Genomic DNA, 22,720 nt, shown 5'->3' with positions numbered 1-22,720 from the left:
AATCACAAGATGCATTTGGCTTCAACAGAGGAAACGTGATCCAGATTGCATTCATTTTTCTATATCTTCTTCAGTTAGCTGGCAGAAGAAAAGGTTCACATTACTGTTTAAAAACTTGGCAGAAGATTTGGAAAATATTTGTTTAGAAATGTGCTACTTCTCAAAGCCAGGTAGTACTGGGCTCTGGTCATAGCAGATGCCACATTTTTCTCTCTTAAATTAACATTGCCAGATATCTCAGTGATTTGAAGGGATTGAAAATATAGAGAGGATCTCTTTTTGTCTTCTGTAGGGGAAGGCAAGAATCTGGAGAGGCAGTGGTTTCTGGGACTGTTTTCTTTTCAAGAAGCCCCTGCGGCTATGTAATTGCTAAGTGGAATTACATAATGTTTGCTTGTCTGCTGCTTTGCTTCTTGGCAGCTCTCTGAAACATTCCATTAACACAGAGAGGATCTTCCGCCTTTGCTTTTACTACCTTTTGCATTCAAAATGTGTGATGCTTGTTTCCCTTCACAAGCACAACGAGGAAGCTGGGGCTATCGACATGCAGGCTGATGGGTAACTTGCTTAGAGTTAGGCACTGAAGAATTTTGAGTTGAAATCGTTTGTTTGTTTTGTTTGCAGGCTGTCAAACTCCAGACTTTTTGTTTTATTTTATTTTTTTCATCAGATTAACTCTTAACTTTTAGTATCTACTGGGATCTTCCTATTGGCTAATGTGGAACTTTTGTCCCCACCCCCAGCTGCTTCTAGTCATTAACCATCACAGACTTAGACCTAGAAGATTTAGAATAACTTTACTGTCGTTTTAATCCACATACATTAAAATGAATTTTGTTGTATACAGCTCTCAGAGTCACCATCTTTAGTTATACACTACATAAACATGACAAATAAATAAATAATTAAGCATATACCCATATGCCCACATATATTATATGACACAGACAAACAACCGTCTAGTTGGGATCTATATGTGCAAATAGCGAGAAAAATGAATTTTGTGAGTTTACCAGATGGATGACGTAGGGAACAAACTGTTACAGATTCGGTAGTCCTATAGAAATACTTCGAAACCTCCTTCCAGAGGGGAGCAACAGAAACAGACCGTAGAGTAGGTATATGAGGTGTCTAACAAAACTTTGATTTCTAAGCACATAGCACTTATAAGCAATATCCTGAATAACTGGAAGCAAGCTTTCTATCATCTTCTCAGCTGTCCTTACCACTCTCTGTAGGGACCTTTTATCTGATACATTGCTACCACCAAACCAAATAATGATGCTGTTTGTTAAAACACTCTCAATCATGCCTTTGCAAAAAATGGCCAAAACGGAAGGAAAAAGATGTTATCCTCATCCGATGCAGGAAATACAGATGCTGGTTTGCATTCTTCACTACGAATGATCTGAAGAGAGATCAATTCAGATTGTTACTTCTCTCCCCAGATAGTTAATACTGTTGACCACCTCTACAGCTGCATCCTTGATACTGAGTGGAGTATGACTATTTCAGTTCTTTCTAAAATCTAGAATGATCTCCATTGTTTTATTAACATTTATAACCAGGTTACTTTTATTGCACCAGTCCACCAGAGTCTTCATCTCTTCCCTATAAGCAACTTCACTATTGTCCCAGATAAGACCCACCATTTCCCTGTCATCTGCATACTTCACAATATGATAGATTCGGCACAGCAATTGTTGGTCATCAAGCTGAACAATAATGGACTCAAGACACAGCCCTGTGGGGAACCTATACTCAAGGAGATGGAGTTGGAGACTTTTCTTCCAACTTACACACACTGGGGCCTATCAATAAGGAAATCAAGTATCCAGTTACATAAAGGAGTATTAAAACCTAATAGGCAAATGCAGTTTCTTCACCAAATGCTGAGGAGTGGTTGTGCTGAATGACAAACAGAGCTGGGTGGAGTGGCTCATATGAAAATCTTGTTGATCTAGAAAAAATATGAAGGTCTGTGTCACAGGGGGTGCCAGAGTGATGAAGGTAGGCAGCTGCAACTTCTTCATTTTCACTTCCATAGATTGCTCACTTACAGCCTTACCTGATAAAATATGTGGGCCAGTTTTGTCCAAAACTAGAAGTAAATGCTTTTTTTTGGGGGGGGGAAAACCATCATAAAACATGATCAGCTGATCGCAAGATGCGGCAATGACCATCAATGCAAGCTGGTTGCCATATACCTGACATGCAGTAACTTGACTGTGAGGAGGAGGTATCATTGGAAGTTTGGAGCCAGATTGTAAGTATTTCTGGGGAGTCCTTGGAACTTTGAACAATTGCTAAGCATCTGATCTTAAGTTGAGAACTATCTTTAACAAAGATGCTGAGCAAGATACAGAAATCTGTAACATTGACTTCCTGTCCAAGGCAACCTATTCTCCATCACTGATCTAATGTGGAACCTCTGTATATTGAAATCCATCCTGGGTGAAGCTTTTCTTGAAACGTATTTACAAGCAACTTTATCTTACATGACCTGTTTTGAGAACATTTTGTTTCAAAACAGTATATGAAACATCTGACTAAATAAATAGTTAATATTGATCACAAATTCAATTCCCCTGTATACATTTAGATTATGTTAACCTGCATTGTCTTTTAATGGAGAATATTTAATATTTTGAGGTCTCCTTTGCTGTCTTGTAGTTCCTCCAAAACTCAAAGTTGATAGCAAGCCATGTGGTTTGAACGATGAGACAAAGAGGTGTATAATTCCCAGGGCATAATTCCATCCTAAAGTATACAGTGTCATATTGCAAGCGACAGGCATCCCACAGCTTTAGGGAGAAGAAAGGAGACAGAGAGCCTTTAGATTACATGTCAGACTTGACTGATGCATTCCTCTGGTTTACTGATGGAATGTGGTTTTGGGGGGAGCTCCCTTGCTGCCTTAAAATCTTATGCTGAATAGTGGCGGTAGGGACTTTAACAATAAAAGTGTGGTTTATTCAGATAGCTATAGTTTGCAAACAGTGGGCAATTTTTTCCTTGTTTGTGTTAAAATCTGCCTGCATTTAAAACTGGCAGATTTTTTTCCTTTCCTTTCCTTTCTTTCTTTTTTTTTTAGGACTCAGGTTGCAGTGATGTGGAAAAAGAATTTTCACTTGGATCACTCCCCTCCCTCCATGCTGAGACCAGTTCTTTTCTTTAGCCCCAAGGTGTCATATCTCTCAGCTCATTCCTTCCATTTCACTCTTTAATTCATCACCCTGGACCTTGTCTGTGGAAAATAGAGAAGGAAGCTTTTAAAGCCTGCCAAGCAATTTTCAAGCACTACTGTATTGTTCCCATGCTGTTTCCTTCCATCTTTTAGAAGTTTGAACTGAGAACTCAGTGCATGATAAAAGTGAAATTGCAGATGCGAATGTTTCTCTGTTTCTCAGGAAAGAATCCAATGTATAAAAAGCAGATCCTTTTTATTACATGGTCTCTCAAAATATTAGAAGTTCAGTAGTTGGATTTTTTGTGGGAAATAGGTATTTAAATCCAACTTCTTGTTTGGGATTTGAGGGTATTGTCAGGCATACTTTCCCCCTCTCTCCAAGCACGTACTAGTATCAGAAGTGTTCAATTTATATTCAACAAATGTTCAACAGCCTTTGTCTCTAGGTCCTTATTACTCGTAAATGTCCAGTTGTTTTTGGAGGGGCTTCTCTCCTTTGTTATCTTAAAGCTTAGAAACCAATAATAATCATATAAAAATGGAAACTTCCTTAATTTGATAAGGAATAGATTAGGCCATGATTCTATCTTTCTACTGCTTATTGTGTCAGGGACCAAAAAAGATTATAAAAACAGGTTACATTTGACTTGAACAAATTGTGAAGGGGTATTGTTATACTTAGGACTGAAGTGGCAATTGACACTGGGAAAAATGTATTAGTGGTATTAGGGTACTTGTCCATACCTTCATATTGCAACTCTAACAATCATTTTGATAGTACTTCACTATTGACCCCATGATTGTTATCCTGGGAATACTTAGATTGGCAGATTTAACAGTGTTGGTGTCAAATACAGGAATGAAAAAAAAAAAAACAGAATCCAAGCAGCAACTCCCCCCACTTTCCCTTATCCTTAATTCATACTGATTTTTCCTGTTGGTGATGTAAAAGAAAACTGACTGGTTGTTCAGTATCAAAAGGCTAGTCTGAGGATGATAATGTGGCAGCGCAATTTGAAACTGAGGGAAAAGAGGTTAAGACAGAGGATAAGGTAGTCATTCTTACACAAGTCTGGCCAAATTTCAAACTAATTGACAAAACTATATCCACAGTGGTTTTGGGGTGTAAGAATGAAGCTGGAAATTATTTGATTTATTGCAGAATGGATATGATAATATGCAATCATAAAGAAGCCGAACCAATCCAGGGATAACATAAATGCAGTTCTACTTTGAAAAAGTTCTGGAAGGTATAATTGGAGATTATTTTATTTTATTCCAAAAACAATTATTTGAGGTATAGATATATATATGGACCATGCACAGGGTCTAGTCGTTACATCTGCTCCTACCTGTTAAGAGTCAGAGGGTTCAATTCTGCCCATTTCTGTTCTTTTCTGCCTCCAGTAAATGATGTAAAACTCATTCTGGATGCAAAAGTGCATGATTTTTCAGATAGACAAATGTGTTATGATATTCAGAGTTAATACGGTAAAAAAAAATCAACCCTCCCTCCCTTAGAAAACATTATTTCACTCTTAATCTTACTTTTCTCCAACTTAATAAACTCTTGGCAAATGATATATTCAATATAAAAATTCCATAACTTTATAACAGGTTGAAGGAACAATACTATTCTTTTTACAACAAACTGGATTCACTGGGAAAAGTTGAAGTCTCTCTCTCTCTCTAACCTAGAGCCCTCGGCCCATAAAAGAAAAGAGTTTCTGTCAGGAAGGAGCCATTGAAGCCAGAGAATTGAGGAGCTGGATGTGTTCCATGAGTATCTACTGCCAAGGCCTTTAAAAACATTGTTTCTCTCTCAACCCATCTTTGGAAAAGTACTTCTAGCCAAATATAGTCTGTTTTAATCACCAAAACTCTGTGTTCAAGTATTTACATGGGTGAGGGGGTGATTTTATCTTTCTCCTCATATCTCTTGGAACTTTGCTTGTTTGTGCTCATTCTTCTCTTTTTGTTTTTAACAACAGCCAAAACTGGTCCAGAGAGATGGTACAGCCACAAATGCCAATGCGCCCCCCATGGAGTCCTTTCCCTGGGTGGGGCCAAAGACAGTGGTGCTGCACAAGAACCTTCAGGGCGGTTATGGCTTCACTCTCCGGCATTTCATTGTCTACCCCCCAGAATCAGCTGTACACACCAACGTGAAGGTAATGTGCTTTTGAATTTATAAAATACATGCAGTCATTTGGGAGCTGTGTATTTATCACACACTATATCAGACTATATTCCTGGAGGTACCTAGTATGCCATTTTGCTTAATCAAAGCAGGTCTTATATGTTCAGTTCTTGGAGAATTGGAACCTGCTTGTGAGGTGCATCATAGAAGAAAGGTAGGTTACATGTAAATACTATGGGGAAAAAACACCAACTCAAGATGTGTCGCTAATGTGATATTGGAGACACTGCTTCTGTTGCCCACCTTTTATTTACATAAGTAAAGCTACATTTTATACTAGAAATAATTAATTGATTGCAGACTTGACTTCTCTCCCCCCCCCCCCCTTTAATGTGCGAAGGAAAGAAGAATCGGCTTATCTAGCTCAGAACTGACGCACATAATTTTTGGCAGGAGTCTCTTCGGCATGTTATGTTAAGTTATCATTTATGTTCAGTTCTGGCTGAAATTGTCCTGAATTAGCTACATTTGCAGCTACATGACATACTAACTAACCAATGAACTATAGGATTCACCTTCAAATAAGGGACTTTTTATCGTTCATGAATGAATTACATGTGGTGATTTTGTTCTTTGATTTTGACTTACTTACAGTCTTTTTCTTTGTTTTATTCTCTTTGATCCTCTCAGATTTCATTAGCACTTGTGTCCATGGTTGCCAATTGCACAGATTAGCACTGAAGTGCCCAAAGCAAACCCAACTGTTGACAAACTTAACTGCTTTTCTCCCCATTTCTTGTGCATCAGCCAATAAATTTCTTCCTCCTCTTTCTTTCAGGAACATTTATTGGCTTCTATATTTCTCTCCAAAGCTATTTTAGCTTAGTAGTATATCTAATTGCTTATTGGTATCTCAGGAATCAAACATATCTGCTTCTTTTTTCTGTTCTTCTCAAACATAAATAAGTTTCTTTTTTTAAACTCTTTTAGTAAACAGTAATAGCCTCATTACCTTTCAGATATATTGATTATAATTTCACTAAACATAGTGTGCCTATTAGTCAAAATAACTTGGAATTCTGGAAGGTGTACTTCAACATAATTGTGAGCACCAAGCCAGGAAAGGTAGGTATAGATTTGTAAATTCTTTATAACTGACCTGCCATATTATCCTGCGACAAAATCAGAAAGCTATTTTTTTTATTATTTAATTTTTTTTATTTTATTTTTTATTTTAGAAGTTTATATTGCTGCCTATTCGCACATGGTTACTCAAGGCAGCTTACAACAATATAAAAACCACATATATAAAACAATAAAACTAATCAAGCAGAATAATCATATAATACATTAATAAATAATATAATAAAATAACCCTCCCCTCCACCCTGGCAACAACACATCACACGAGCCATTTAATGGGCTCCATCCTGCTCGGCATTCCCCAGGAATGCGGGCAGAACCAGGTCTTCAGCCCCTTCCAGAAGAGTGTTGAGGGCCAATCTAACCTCTGGAGGAATGATATTCCAGAGAGAGGACCATCACGGAGAAGGCCCTTCTTCTGGGTCCCACCAGATGTATATCCCTAGGGCAGTGTTGGTGAACCTTTTCAGCACTGAGTGCCAAAACAGGAGCATGTGCGTGCCCAGTTTTGGAGACCAGAAGAGCAGATGATTTTTTGTTTCCCTCTCTGCTCGCCCCCCTGGTCCCTACTGATGACCTAGTTCTACATCCCTGGATAGGGAGAGAAAGTTGGGTGGGCAGTGCCGCTTCCCTTCTCTGGAAAGCTGGATCCCCTTCCCGGCCTTGGAGGCATTCCCGGGGCTCAGGTTGGGGGGTCAGCAGGCACTAAAGCTTCACCTCAACCCTGGCCAGGATGAAGTGCCCTTCCCAGCCCGCCACTGAGAACAAGCCAGGGCAGCCCCCCGTTCCTGGCCTCTTCCCGGCCGGTACACCTCATACCCCTTGGCGGTGCCTTTCTGCATCCTGGCTGGCATGTCTCTTACCCCTAGCAGGGTGGGGTGGCCTCCAACCCAGCCAGTAAACACTGCCCTGCACCCTGTGCACCCAAGCTGTTCAGGTGCTCTGGAGTGCGGATGTGCGTTGGTGATGCGGGGTGGAGGGCTGGGGCCATGCAAGAAGCCTGCTCAGGCGGGAAGGGAGGGAAGCTCTGGCCCACCCATTCTGGCTGGCAGCTCTGCCCCCCTTGCTCTTCTGGGTTTTGCCGCATCGGCCACTTGGTCATCACGCATTCAGGAGCGCTGGAAACCGGAAGAGCATCTGCCCGGTGCGCATGCATGTGCTGGGACAATGATCTTCTGGTTTCCACTGCATGCATGTGCACTGGCCAGCTGGTCTTCACATGTGCATGTGTGTCAGAAACTGGAAGGTCAGATGGCTGGATGTATAATTGTTGGTACATGTTGGTGGCTTTGTTTTGGCAGTCTAAAGTTTGATCTAGACACAGAAGAAGTTGAATTGGTTTTGGTTGGTGAATTTTTCCCTGGAAATATCTTGGCACTAAACCATATAAATATATAGATTACAAAAAGGACTTTCAAATGCATCTGAAAACATATAGGCATCCTGTAAATAACTCTCAGCATACAGTTAGCCTTCTCTTAGTTAGAGAAGGCCACTGAGCTAGCCTTTTCTTTTTCACAAAACCTCCTGAGAAAGGAGTAGAATCACTATAAAACTGGCCAATCCAGTGTCAGCCACCACCAAATAGGTAAAAAGGTTAATGAGTCTCTGTGGATTTTACTCCACTAGCCATACCCCAATTTAGAGGGCAGAGCTTATCTCCAATTCAAGGCCATTGAGCCAGGACTGTTTGAACACCTTTCTGTGGTCCTGTGGCCAGCATGCGATCATGGAACACTACTGCTTTTCCACCAAAGTGGTACCTATTTATTGAGCAGCATGATGGCTCACTGGTTAAGAAGCTGTCAGCTGGATGTCCCAGATTTGAGACCTGAGTACCAGGGGACTGGGTGAGATCTTGTTGTTGTTCTAGGTCCTGCCAACCAGAAGTTTGAAAGCACTTTGATAGAAAAGTAACAGCGTTCCACCAGTTAGACCAAACCACAAATCAACCCCAGAAGACTAAGACGTTTATTGAGATTGGCTATAATAACAAGCTTCAAGTCTGATTGTGCTGTGCCTCCTCCCCTTTTTTATATCCACATGAATTTGTTGTCTGTCTGAGACACTTACATGCAGTTTCTGCTTGTTTTGGACTTAAGCCATACTTTTTTTCTTCATCACTTGGTAAAGGATCTGTCAAGGTCATCTCCTTTATTCTTCAGATACCAGAATCAATGGTATTGAAGGACATTAAAGATTTTTTATTTAATTGGTCACTCATTTGGTACATCATTGGTAAACAGCACATCTTATCAAATCAAATCTTTATTACTTTATTACTTCATAGTAATTTTTATTACTTCATAGTAATAAAGTAAATCTTTTACTTTATTACTTCATAGACCAGCATCAGTAAGCAGCAATACATCCACATAAAACAACACAGTAAACCAATAATAAAAACAAAGACCGATCATCAGATCATAAGGGGCACACACCTTCTATTCAGCTCCTAACAATGGTTATCTACCAACAAAATCAATACCATTTTCATCCCAGACTTGTATTCAGACTGAAAAAGTCTAGATAATTCTCTTCTTTTAGATATTTCTAGATTATTTTCTTCAATTGGAGCATGTTTCTTAAAATTTGGTCCTATGATCTTAGAGATCCAAGACATTGAGGAGACTTTGAAATTAAAATGATTTGCTGTTTCTATGTTGAAAAAAATAATAATATTAGAATATTATTAGATATTCTAGATATTCTAATATTATCTAATATAATATTAAAATCCCATCAAAAAATCATGAAAAACAATAGCACCAGTAAACGCATCAATTTTAATTTTAATATGTAAATATTGATAAATATAATCCATACAAGCAAAAGTTTTTTTAGAGTCCTCCTTAATTTTTAAAAGTGGGAAAGGATCCTGAGAGAGAAAAAAATTAAGAAACATTGATTTAGAGCAGTGGTTCCCAAACTTGGTAACTTTAAGACTTGTGGACTTCAACTCCCAGAATTCTCCAGCCAGCAGAGCTGGCTGGAGAATTCTGGGAGTTGAAGTCCACAAGTCTTAAAGTTGCCAAGTTTGGGAACCACTGATTTAGAGCATTCTATAACTCACTATCTTCTCAGCAACACCAAAGGGAAAGCTTGGAGTTTGGGCAATAGTTACATATGGCCAATAGTTAGAGGGCCTCTTAAGGAGACAGCACACCATCGCTATTTCGAAGCTGTTCACAATTATCCTTCCCAAAGTGAGGCATTGATCACTCATGGTTCTGGTCTGCATAGGGACTTCCTGGTAATATGTTGTCGCTTTGTCATAGACCAAAAGAAGCTCTGATTATGATGACAATATGATGCCATCGGTGAAAATTCAAGACCTGTAGAGTTTTGAGCAACTTTGTTAGCAAAATGCGGTGCAAAAGAGTCATGATTTCCAACAGAAGCTCTACCAGCATATCCTTTTGCAACATGGAAATGGATATTTTAAACAAGGCACCAATGAAAGGAGAAGTTGTTTTCTTACTATGTAGTCTTAAACCTTGTGTTATACACATATATAGCCAAATCACCTTTTTATCAACTTAAAACAATGTTGTAAGAGATCTTTTCCCAACATACACACTTTTTTTCAAATTGGTTCATACAAAGATGGACCTACTAAGCACAAACTGCTTCCTAGTAAGATGAACCCATCATCCCATATTGCTATTAGTACTATTGTAGTCATATAGTGGCTGGCACCCAAATAAAAAGGCATCTTCATGGAACAACACACAAACCTAACTTTAAGGCACTAAACTCATCATAAGGACCAGGGTAAGACTAGCCTTTCCAGTGCAGGATCCTTCCTATCTTTCATATTGTGACCCAACAGTGTTTTTCCTCTTCACAGTGAATTCTAGTTGGTATAAGTAGTGCACTTCTGAGTTCTCTCTCACATCCAAGTAAGGAGAATAATGACAGTCTTCACTCCCAATTTCCCCACCCCATGTAGTCTAGGAAGACATGTTAAGTCATATACTTTTTCAATGAGGGGAAAAAATGTCCATTTTTATGTGGTTGGTTACAGCAAATTCAGGATCCTTCAGCCAAATAGGAACGAAGACAATAGATAATTAGCCCTCAATGCAGGTTTTCTAGGCGCTGTATGGTTTTTGTCTGGGTAAAGTTCTCCCTAACTCATCTATACTGAGATGGGAAGAATCATCTCCATCTCTTTGTTCAGTGGTTGCAACCCAGAGATTTTCCATTTCATGGAAAAGTTGTCATGGATATAAATGACCAGTGGAGGATTCTTAGCCCTCCCAGATAAATCAGACAGGAAATATAATAAGATAAACTAATTCTACTTAGTTTAGCCTTAAACTAAGTAGAATTAGTTTATTAGTTTAGTTTATCTTATTATATTTCCTGTCTGATAACAGAATTTTGCAAATCTGAAAACACAAATTTCATGCTCCCTCTTTTAGTCATTTGAGCCATTAGGCACACTAAGCCTTTTCCCCCAAGTTTCTTTTTCTGACCATAAAGTGACTGCACTGTCTTGTCTGATTTATCTTCGGCATCTCTCTTTCCCTAAGGTCATTTTTACATTCTCTCACAGAGTCTATGTCCTTTCTCAAGACTCAATCAAATATATCCAGACTATCTGCATTGTAAGGTATTATTTTATTGCTTCTTGTCTCCCTATTGTTCTACTGTATACAGTAGTAAGGGAGGTGTAGTGGATAAGCAGTTAAAGATGCTGAGCTTGTCAGCAGGAGACACTGATCTTTTCAAGCCAGAGAGCCTGGGGTTCAAGATCTGAACTCTGCACAATGGGGTGAGCTCCCATTATTTGTCCTAGCTCCTACTCATCTAGCAGATTGAAAGCATGCAAATGCAAGTAGATAAATAAATATCACTTTGTTGGGAAGGTCATATGATTTGGCATATATTCGTGTTGGGCACATGACCACAGATATATTTTAGGACAACGCGGGATCACTGGGTTAAGAAACAGAGAAGAGCACCACTCCTTAGAAATGACTGGAGAGGGAAAATCTTTACCTTTGCACAGTAGAAATGAGTTTTGATACAAATAATGTGCAGTTTGTGGAGCCTTTTTTGGCAATGAGACAACAAAGATGATTTTTTTATTAGCAAGTCAATTTTTTTTGGAATTTCTCACAGATAGTTCTCAATTTACGACTGCAATTGAGCCTGCAATTTTGGTCATAGGTTGTGATCATTGTAAATCAGGTCACTACATGATCACACTTGATTTTATTACCTTTTTTGCAGCAGTTGTTAAGCGAATGCAGCAGTTGTAAAGAGAATGCCATTATTGTTAAGCAAACTCATTGCTTGCTTTTTCAAATGGCTATAACTGTGGTCCAGTTGCCAAGCACCCAACATGCATTCATGTGACTATGAGGGAGAGGCCCATACATCAGAACTTCAAATCCATACAGCTTTTTCAGGGTCTATTGTACAATTTCAAAAGGTCTCCAAGTGACTAAATGTAAGTTGAAGACTACCTTACATGAAACAAATCTCTAGACCCTCAAGCGTCTATTTATTTTTGATTGATACAATAAATATTAATAAAGTATAAGAAAACAATTCAGGAATGAATCTCTTATGCACATTATTTATAAAAACACATTGTGATTACAGTTTATGTCGTTATTTACGGTAATTTTAAAAAGACGTCTAGCTTTTGGTTAGAACCACAAGATCTTTATTATTGTAATTTGGTGTCCTTTGAATTACCAAATTGGGAGCAGAAGTACAGCACTTCCATTTTTGAAAGTTATAAGCCTCATCTCTTTGTCTTACCATGCCATTCCACACTCACTGAATCTGTTTCTAAATGGCTGAAAACAACTACTTCTGTATGTCCTGTTCTGTTCAGATATAATATCTGGTGTGTAGAGCCAGCTTTCCACTGACAGACCAAAGAATTTACCCCCTCTTTTTCTTCGTTTTTTTTTGCTTTTGTCATTTCAGAAAGAGAAAATGGGTCCTTTGCCAGATAAGTTCAAAGGCATTGGAGGGTGGCAGGAAAAGAGATGGGTTTAGGATGTGTTAAACCACTCCCTGTCTGTTTCATTTCTGCAGTGTCAGCTCCATCTGTACAAAAGGGTGACTGTTATGTTCCATGGTTTGGACAAAAGGCTGCCCCTCTTCTCTCTAACCCCCTCCCCTCTTTAGATAGAGCCAACCAAAAATTGGCTCTGTTCTCTGTTGGTCCCTTTCTCCACCCAAGGATTAAATCTCTATCCAAAGTTCTTTCTTTGTGACAGGAGTTCTAAAACTTTTGAGTGATCTAAAAGTTTTTTTGTTTTGTTATTGTACTGGGAAAGTTTGGCCAGTGCGGGAAACAGCTGAGGACCTCAAAGGAAAAGCAGCAGCATTGGTAAAAGAGAAAAGAAAGACAGCCAACTAGATAGGTGAAACTCTGGGAAAAACAAGTTTGAGGAAGAGCCCTTTTGGATGAAGGCACAAGGCAGAGTAAGGATATGCTGATGGTATCTTATTTGGAGAGGAGGACAAGCAATGCTAGAGAAATATGAGAATAAAGATAAAGAATACAGATAATGCTATGGTAAATAAGAACATATGATAAACCAGACCACTGGTATGTACTGTATGTATTTATATGTTGGCAACTCCATTCAGAGTTATGGTGGCTTACAAGCAAGGATTTAAAATATTCATTGTACAAAAATGTAAGTGATAAAACACCCATAATAAATATATAAACATAAACATATGTAAGAATGATATTAAATGTCTACTATAAACATCTCAACCCAAACAATAATATTCTAGCATCCCAATAGGATGATTAATAAAAAACAATACTAATCTTGCAATAAGAATCATCAACAAGGCAATCCTGAAACCCTTAAGAATAGTTTTTCCTTCAACCATTTTGGGAAACCTGTCACAGAGTCTATTGAGTTCAGTTCCTTGTAGCAGTTTTAACTTCTCTTGTGTTGCCCTAGGACCAGGATCGCGAACCTATGGCACGCGTGGCACAGATGGCATGCAGAGCCATTTGTCAGGGCATGCGAGGCATTGCCCTGTCATCTGGCCAGCGCGCATGCGCAGGCTGGCTACTGAATTCAGCCTTTTTTAAAGCCATTTTTTGTCTTCCCCAGGCTCCAGAGGCTTTATAGGGGCCTGGGGAGGGCGAAAACAGCCTCCCTGCCCCCCCGGACGCCCTTCGGAGGCTTCAGGAGCTTCCCTGAAGCCTCCAGAGAGCCAAAAAATGGTCCTATGGGCAAACCAGAGGTTCGGGAGCAGACTTCCTGTTTGCTTGTAGGGCCGGTTTAAGTCCTACAAGCAAACCGGAAGTCCGTTCCTGAACTTGCAGTTTCAGAGAAGCTCCTGAATCCTCCTGAGGGTGTCCCGGGGGGTGGGTGGGGAGGCTGTTTTCACCCTCCTCAGGCTCCTATAAACTTCTGGAGCCTGAGGAGGGCGAAAAAAAATGCAAAATATGGGGAGAGCACCTGTCATGCACGCATGTGCACTGTGGGAGTCGCACATTGCATTATGGGTGCGGCACACCCACGCATGACCCCCATGTGCTCCCCCGCTTATGGCACGCAAGCCAAAAAAGGTTTTCCATCGCTGCACTAGGATAATTGGAGGTTAGACTATGAGCATTCTATTTCCTTTTGCAGCATTTTGTATTTTGTGATTTTTGTCCAGTTCTTTTCTCATCTGATATTGTCAGGTAGTGCCACATCCATTATCTAGACTTTTTTTGTCTTTATTATCAATAGTTGTTAAATCTGGGGCATTATGTGTCAAGTGCTTCTCTGTTTGAATTCTTAAATCACAGAGCATTTTAGCTTCTTCATTTACTACTATGCTTTCTGTTTTATGGCTCCACTAGTTTTGATTTGCAGGCAAATGATACTTCCTACAGGTATTCCAATGCACCATTGTTGCTATTTTGTTGTGGTGTTCTTTGCAGTCACTTTGTACTTTGTGGGATCGTGCAATAGCTGTGTAGCTTTCCTCTATTTACAGATGCCTGAAAAGCTTATATGGTTGTCAAATTGACAGTTTGGCAAGCATGCATTTTTGGTATTCAGATATCTTCCATTTCCCAAGGCTGATGAACCATGCAGTCTATTCATTTTTGTCTGCATTATTACGAGGTTATGTATATACACATACACTCTTATATATTGTGTCATGTCATATATATCATATTCCTTTCATGTAATGTAATGTCATATTTCAAGTTTCTTTCATATAAGTCACTTGAAAGGTAGGATATCAGTCTTCTTAATAAATACATTTCTCATATGCTTTATAGGACCAAGACATTTCTATTTTTGTTTCAAGCCAAACATTGTTCATCTTGAAAAATATTTCATTAGATATTTATGTCTTCCTTGAAAAACAGTTTATTAGATAGATTAGATATTAGATCTTTTTAAATATTTCATGTCATTGTTTTACTTGCTATCTGTAGTGGTAGCATAACTTTAAAAAACCCCTCTTTTCCTTTTTTGACTGCTGCTGTTTCTTTCTTGGATTTGTCACAATGTTAAAGGGATAAGAACCTTGAGACATTTCAATCAATCATGGGATTTTACAATGAAAAGTAACAATAAAATACTACATAGTCAATCAGATTTGATTACAGAATCAAATGGCCTTGAGAACAAGTGAAATCAAGTAAAAATTATGGAGAAGTAATGTCAATGAATTAGTAAACATTTTTAATGAGACGTGCCAAATAACATAGTGAGAGATAGTTTTGATTATTAATATGTAGAAGATTTCTTGCAAAAGCTGAAAATAATATTCAAATCAGCATGTCTTTTTTCTGATATTTTTTTCATTTATTTCTATATAATGAAGAACTTTCTGTTCACTTAGCAAGCTCCTTTCCTGCAATGCTTGCCCCATGGAGCTTATAATAAAAATTAGAAACAATAAAGAAGATGTGAGAAGAGAAGGATGAGAGTAATATAGGAATGAATGGAAGCAGATTAATTCCTACAACGTTTTTTTTTGTTTTGTTTTTGGTCTTCCCTTGTTCCATTGAGCATGTTTGTTTAGCACCACCATTCTTTCTCTCACAGCATGGTGGTTTTTGACTCTGGAGCCAGATTATATAAAAAGTTAAGTGAAGAAACCAAACCAGGAAGAGGGCCTTCAGCAGTCTTTTTGAAAGATTCCCATCTCTAGGGCAAGGTGGAGGCACCCCAGCAGGGTGAGGCTCCAGATCCAGGGGCTGGGTTTCGATGGAAATGATTCATTAGGGTGGGAGCAAGAAACCATGTCTTTCATACCAATGATTTTTTTTTTTTTACCAACTGCTGAAAGATGACTTCATTGCTTCTTTGTGCCCCATGGGAAAATAGGTTACCTTGTGCTTGCAATGGAAAGTACGAAAGACACCAGCTGCCAGAAGCAAATAGGAAACGACTAAGAGATAGGTGTATGAACAAAACAGAATTACAACTAGGGATTTTCTCTCTGTTGTCTGTGCTCCATCCTTTCTGGCTCTTGATTGCATTTATCATCTTAACCAGAACAGAAAATTCCATGAAACAAATAGAGCTAGTAAAATAAAAAAAAAGCAAACTTGAGATTAACAATACTAGTAACAACTTCATAGTGGTGACATTCAGTTGCCATTCTGAATGGAGATATAAATAGGATAGGATAGGATAGGATAGGATAGTAGTAGTAGTAGTAGTAGTAGTAGTAGTAGTTTATTGTCATTGCACCTTGTACAATGAAATTAAATGCCATCTTCAGTGTACATTATACATAAGAAAGCTATAAAAATAAAACAAAAACACTTATCATTCACATTGTATGGAGATGAATTGAAAACCCCTGATATTGCATTAATATTGCATTATACAGTAGAATTCAATATTATTATTGCTCTGGGATATAAACTGTATTTGTCCTTGTTTTTATTGTCCTATACTGTCTGCCAGATAGTTTTTTAAAAAAAGGGTGCCCAGGTTGAAATGGATCTTTAAGAATGTTTTGAACTTTCTTAAGGCAGCGGAAGCAGAGGTGGTTTCCTCCCAGTCCTGTCCGGTACACCAGAAGAGGTAGTGAAAATCTGGTATACCGTCCCCCCCGAAACTCCATCAGAAACTTTTTTTTAATACCCTTTTTCCCTGCCGGTTCTGGCAAGGAAAAAGAGGTTTTAAAAACGAAAAGAGAGAGAGAGGAAGGTGGAAAGGGAGGAAGGAAGGAAAGGGAGAAAGAAAAAGAAATAAAAAAGAAAGAAGGAATCTCACTTTTTAACTGGGATTCAGCAAAGTAGGAAAAAAATGTTGTTGCTTTAAATCAGAACTGAGCATGCCTGCTGTGGAATTCTGGGAGTTGAAGTCCACAAGTCTTAATGCTACAAACTTTAAATTGAAATCTGCTTTAAATTGAAAAGCTGCTCAAAAGGAAGTTTGCAAAGTGATATTCAGCAGTTTCTTTCTGGGTCAACTGAACAACAAACTGGATAAAAGATAGATTCTTATCTGGTTCTATGTTTTTGAAGTTTTGGGGTTTGTGCAATATGGACTTTGTATTTCTAAAGGGTTTGGGTTATTCCCTGCTTGTGAATGGAGCCAAACTTTCTATAGGCTCATCTCATTATCTACCTGGCAGACATGTGGAATGAGGCTTTCTGGGAATAATATTTTATTTGAAGCGGGGGGTTGGTTGCTTCCCACAGAGGAAGGGAAGAAGGAAGGAAGGAAGGAAATAAAATAGCATAGCAATTTAGGACTAGAAGGCTACTCAGAGGTTATCTAGTCCAACCCCCTGCTGTAGCAGGAAACCTTACATTGTCTGGATTATTTTGATTCCTCTAACAGAGAGGAAAATTGCCAGAAAGGAGAAGGAATTTACTAGGACAAGGCTGCCATACAGAGGAAGGCAGAGATAGTACTTGACTTATGACAATTGAGCCCAAAATTTTGGTTGCTAAGCAAGAGTGTTGTTAAGTTAGCTTCACCACATTTTACCTAATCCATGACATCTCCTGTTGAGTGACATCAAGTTGGCCATGCCCACCCAGTCACATGACCGCTAAGCCACCCCCACAAAAAGGCCACACCCACAGAATAGGTAGTAAAAAAAAATTGAAACCTACACCTGAGTGGAAGCCATAAAGCTCTTCCAAAGAGAGGGGATAGGATGGGATAGGGGATAGGATAGGATAGAATAAAATAGAATAAAATAGAATAGAATAACAGTTGGAAGGGATCTTAGAGGTCTTCTGGTCCAACCCCATGCTTAGACAGGAAGCCCTATACCACTTCAGACAAATGGTTATCCAATCTCTTCTTTAAAACTTCCAGTGCTGGACCATTTTTAACTTCTGGGGGGATTATGCATTTTCCATAAAAAGAATTCTGAAGATTTCAAGTTGAATCAGTTATGAAAACTATTGTGATTTCTTAATAATGGAATCCAAATTTGGATAAGAAGCAAATAAGAAACCATTAATTTTAATTGCAGTTTGTCAAACAAATCTAGTCAGTGCTCCTTATCTTAATAAACAAACTGCAGAAGAGACATCTCTCGTTTATTTATTTGCCCTGGGAGGAGCCAGGTGTGAGGATCTAAGTAACTTGCATAAGAATGTATTGCCCATTTGTAATTAAATATATGTTTTAGAATTTTGATGGAAATTGACACACAGATATTTCAATAACAAGCTAGAGAGAGAAATAATGGTTGTCAAAAGGCCATTCTGGTGAAGTGTTGGCATCCAAAAGAGAGCTTCTAGTGAACATTTTAAAACTGCTGATGTTTTAAATACAGGAGCAGTAAATTTTTCAGTAATTTGGCTTGACAGATCTAGACACCACTGTGAAGTGCCATGCACGCATTATCTCTCACTAAGTTTTTGAGTATAGAAAAGAGCAGAAGATCCATTGATCAGTTTTTAGACAATTGCCTATTCACATCTGTAAATCTGGCATAAAGTGAACTTTAGCCTAACCCAAGTATTGTGCTATCACAGTATTATTATTCCTTAAGTTTATTACGGGACCCTAAGTCTTCAGTGTTGTTTCATAAATTAAAGATTCTTTGTTGAAAGATTTTATTATCTGAATTAGTCTTTGCAGTGCAAAACATGCCCATTCATCCATCCCACCATCTTGCCATATTATTCTAAAACTAGCATCATAGATTTGCATCAACTTCAGTGATGGGGGAAATACTGTATATTACGAACAGAGTTGTATTGCTCCATCACTTCCTTTCCTCTTACAGATGCCTATTCTCACTTTCAGTTCTTCCTAAATAGCCATATATTATTGGCAAATGGCATAGAATTTCTGTTTCTGGGCTTCCCTTTCTGTGATTCAAACAGGAGTGAATGCTGTTAGAGCCAAATTAAACGGGCATCTTTGGTGTTTAGTCATGCCAGCACATGATCATGGAGACGTCTTCAGACAGCTCTGGTTCTTTGGCTTTGAAATGGAGATGAGCACCGCCCCCTTGCAACAACTAGCACATATGTGTGAGGCGAACCTTTATCTTTAGAGCTACCTGATTTGCTTCCCTTTCTTCTGAAAAAATACTTTAATGAAAAAGATCTAAATATAAAAGAAGTTTTAGCAATAATAGAGACTTCCTTTCTAAGATCAACATAAGCATCCAGTATGATCACAACAACTTTTGAGACACACCTTGGAACTAAAAGACATAAAATATTTGTTTACCAGATTTGTCTATGAGTGCTGCACACAAGCGTTATCCTACAGCTTCATAATGGAAGTACTATGAGCTTTTCCCGCCTCTATTCTTCTTTTCAAGCGTTTTGTGTTATGAAAAAGGGATTTATGATAGAATTGATGCAGAACATTCCCTTGGAGTACCATCATATTTTACATTCTGGGGAAAACATTCACATATTCCTTAAACGGTCTTAAAACGCATTAAAACTCAAGTAATTATGAGAACAGACAGGTCTGTTTCCATTACTTCTAAGAATGCCACTACACTGTCTGCATATGCTAATTAATATAGTGCTATTGATGTGTATTTAGAAAGAACAGGAATGACTGGTCTCTATCTCTACAAGTTTAAAATCTTTAGTTGTAAGGAAATTCCAGATAAATTAGACACATGGGTAGATAAGCAAGGGGAGATTATGCAATGATTTCAATTACACATGCTTTGATTGAGTTATAGAAAATATATATTTACAGAAATTTAGTACACTTCATGGATATTAATAATTTTTTGTGATGGACTAAGAAGAAAAGTCAATCAACTAAGTTTTACAGTGGTGAGTAATTCCACAAGAATCAAGGAGGAAGAGAAGATGATAATTAGGAATAAGGTTTGGAATGGGAGTCTGAGTGGCTCATCATTCTCATCCCCTCAATCATTCTGTGCCCATGCCTGAAGGAATTGGATTTCAGAAAGGTGTGTGCTTCTACAGATGATATAAGCAAACATGATGTATTGCATAGTGTGGGGAGAAGGAAAAAATCTCTTTTGCAAAATCTCTTTTCTATTAAATTTGCTGTTAAACAAGTGCACACAATTGAAGTGGCAATAGTTCTCTGCATCTTCCAGCAAAGCAGAGAATTGTAGTTAGCCTATCCCATCATCTCAGAAACTCAATTTCTGCCTTACTAGAACCAGTCAGATACTATAAACATGGCTGTTTAGCATCTTCATTTCTGCATTCCTATATTTTTATGGCTTCATATTTGAATATATGTTAGCTGAAGGGTCTCTTTTTAAGAATCTTACATTTTGATGTGAGTTGACAATATCTAATTCTCAGAGGAGAAAAGACATTGAGTTAGGAATAAAGGAAGGTGCTACAGCCTTTTGAGATAATCAAGGAAATATGCTGGTATTAAGGTTTGAAATCAAAGTCTCACTTCAAATTAGTTCTCAGGCAGAAGCTTCAGAGATTTAATTTATACTTAACTGCAAGAAAAAAAATATTCAAAATAATACAACATTAAATTTGATAAAGGTATACACATACATACACATACATACATACATACATACATATATACACCTCTTACTTATAGTTTCCAATTGTCACTGTGTTCATATGGATGAGACTTGGAGCAGGAAGCAGAAGACATAATTGTTTTCTGGAAACTTCCATCCTATTTCCCTTAGTTGAAAAAAATGTAATTTAGGAAAGGGATTGCTCCCTCCTCTTGGGATTGGATTATTGAAATATAACTGTTTTTTCTTATGTATTAGCTCGAGAAATTCAAATCTATATTTATAAAGTAAATTGAACCAATCATCCCTAAACTTAATTAATTAATCAAATAGTTAAGAAGATGTTTAATTGCTCATTCAGTGACTCAGGAACTGGCCTTTTTGATCAAAAATATCCTGACACTAAGATGATTTGCACAGTACTGTTGCTACAATAACAGAGTTGGCAATACATCCCAGGGAGGTTTAGCCCACCTGGCCAATGTCCTTTTGGCTTAAATGTTGAGGAACAGGATGTGGATCATAGTTTCCTTTTGTAATAACAGTGAAACTTAATGGGAAATTAAAACCTTCATAGAAACATTTTTGTTTAACAGCTGGAACAGAATCATTTTCTAACTGATCACAGTACAGAAAAGAGATTTGCTTCCTTGTCATTCTTATCCAGCATTGTACTAAGAAAACCATTGTACTCTGAACTCTTCTCTCAAAAAGCACTAACTGTGATGGGTGGGTAGCTTTTATATTTTCCTTCCTTTCCTCCTCTTTTCCTTGGCTTTAATTGTACACACTGTACATGCACATTGTTTTTCTGCTGATTTGGGTAGTGGGAGTGGAACAGGGAACTGTTTTTTTTCCCTTTACAGGCTGATGTTGAGTTTTCTGGATTTGACATCTGTTTGGCGTGGTTAGCTCTTCTATTTTAAGGCTGGTTTGAATTATATGTAATTTTATGCTTAGCTTAACTGAAAACGTAAAAGCAAAGTTGGCCAAAGTTTGTATGTAGAATAGAAGATTGCAATATAGAAGCTGAAAATGGGATGCTATTTACGAGAAATAACAAATTTAATTTATCAGGTGACTATTAATTAAGGAATCATTCTAAGTTAGTTGTGGTACAAGGTACAAGACCATGAGAACTCTTCAGTTTAAATGGTAAAATGTAAGCTAATATATGCCTTAAACGCACTCATCTTTGGCTTGATTGTAGCCTTGAATATCTTGGACTTTCTGATAAATCATATTAGCTTTTGAAAAGAACACATAATAGCAGAGAGGCCATAATTCTATAGTAAAATACTTTATTTAAAGAAGCTTTGAGATAAAGCAAGATACCTGGATAATTGACTTACATGATAGCTTCAAATGCTGATATGGATCTTATAAATTACATACATAGCTGCATACCTGTTCTGGTCAACAGTATAAATCAGGGAAGCCATTAAATGCTTTAGAAGCTACATAATTTGATGGATGTCACATTTAAAGTAATCTTCCCTTAAAATCTACAAATAAATGTTCCAATGATTGAACACTAGTCACTATACAGGTGAAACTCGAAAAATTAGAATATTGTGCAAAAGTTCATTTATTTCAGTAATGCCACTTAAAAGGTGAAACTAATATATGAGATAGACACATTACATGCAAAGCAAGATAGCTGTGATTTGTCATAATTGTGATGATTATGGCTTACAGCTCATGAAAACCCCAAATCCAAAATCTCAGAAAATTAGAATATTACATGCAATCAATAAAATAAGGATTGTACATAAAACAATATCGGATCTCTGAAAAGTATAAGCATACATATGTACTCAGTACTTGGTTGGGTCCCTTTTGCAGCAATTACTGCCTCAATGTAGCGTGGTATGGAAGCTATCAGCCTGTGGCACTGCTGAAGTGTTATGGAAGACCAGGATGCTTCAATAGCAGCCTTCATCTCTTCTGCATTGTTCGGTCTCATGCCTCTCATCTTTCTTTTGGCAATGACCCATAGATTCTCTACGGGGTTCAGGTCAGGCGAGTTTGCTGGCCAATCAAGCACAGTAATCCCATGGTCATTGAACCAGGTTTTGGTGCTTTTGACAGTGTGGGCAGGTGCCAAGTCTTGCTGGAAAATGAAGTCAGCATCTCCATAAAGCTCGTCTGCAGAAGGAAGCATGAAGTGCTTCAAAATCTCCTGGTAGACAGCTGCGTTGAGGGAGGTGGTGCTGACGTTGCTACAACACGACACGTAATCTTGGTGCTCCAGGATTGCTGTCGATATCTCTGCTGCTGGACGGTCCATTTTGGACCTAAACCATCCTGAAGAGACGGTGATA

The 22,720-nt window shown here is 38.1% G+C and overlaps 1 protein-coding gene across 4 annotated transcripts in view; it reads left to right on the top strand.

Annotated features, from left to right (window-relative positions):
• The window catches only part of ARHGAP23 (Rho GTPase activating protein 23), a 191,073-nt gene that overhangs the window by 79,662 nt on the left and 88,691 nt on the right, over window positions 1-22,720 (top strand). For all 4 annotated transcript variants that reach the window (XR_004256829.1, XM_032235017.1, XM_032235016.1 and 1 more), the window contains exon 2: window positions 5,182-5,361. Coding sequence is in view for 3 of the 4 variants with exons in the window: in XM_032235017.1 (XP_032090908.1) it covers window positions 5,182-5,361 (180 nt within the window). In the remaining variant the exon portion in view is untranslated. The remainder of the gene's footprint in view (window positions 1-5,181; window positions 5,362-22,720) is intronic.

Source organism: Thamnophis elegans, chromosome Z (genome assembly GCF_009769535.1).
Source record: "Thamnophis elegans isolate rThaEle1 chromosome Z, rThaEle1.pri, whole genome shotgun sequence".
NCBI classification, from domain to species: domain Eukaryota; kingdom Metazoa; phylum Chordata; class Lepidosauria; order Squamata; family Colubridae; genus Thamnophis; species Thamnophis elegans.
Note: the sequence above shows the minus strand (reverse complement) of the source record. Positions and strands in the feature narration are given on the sequence as shown.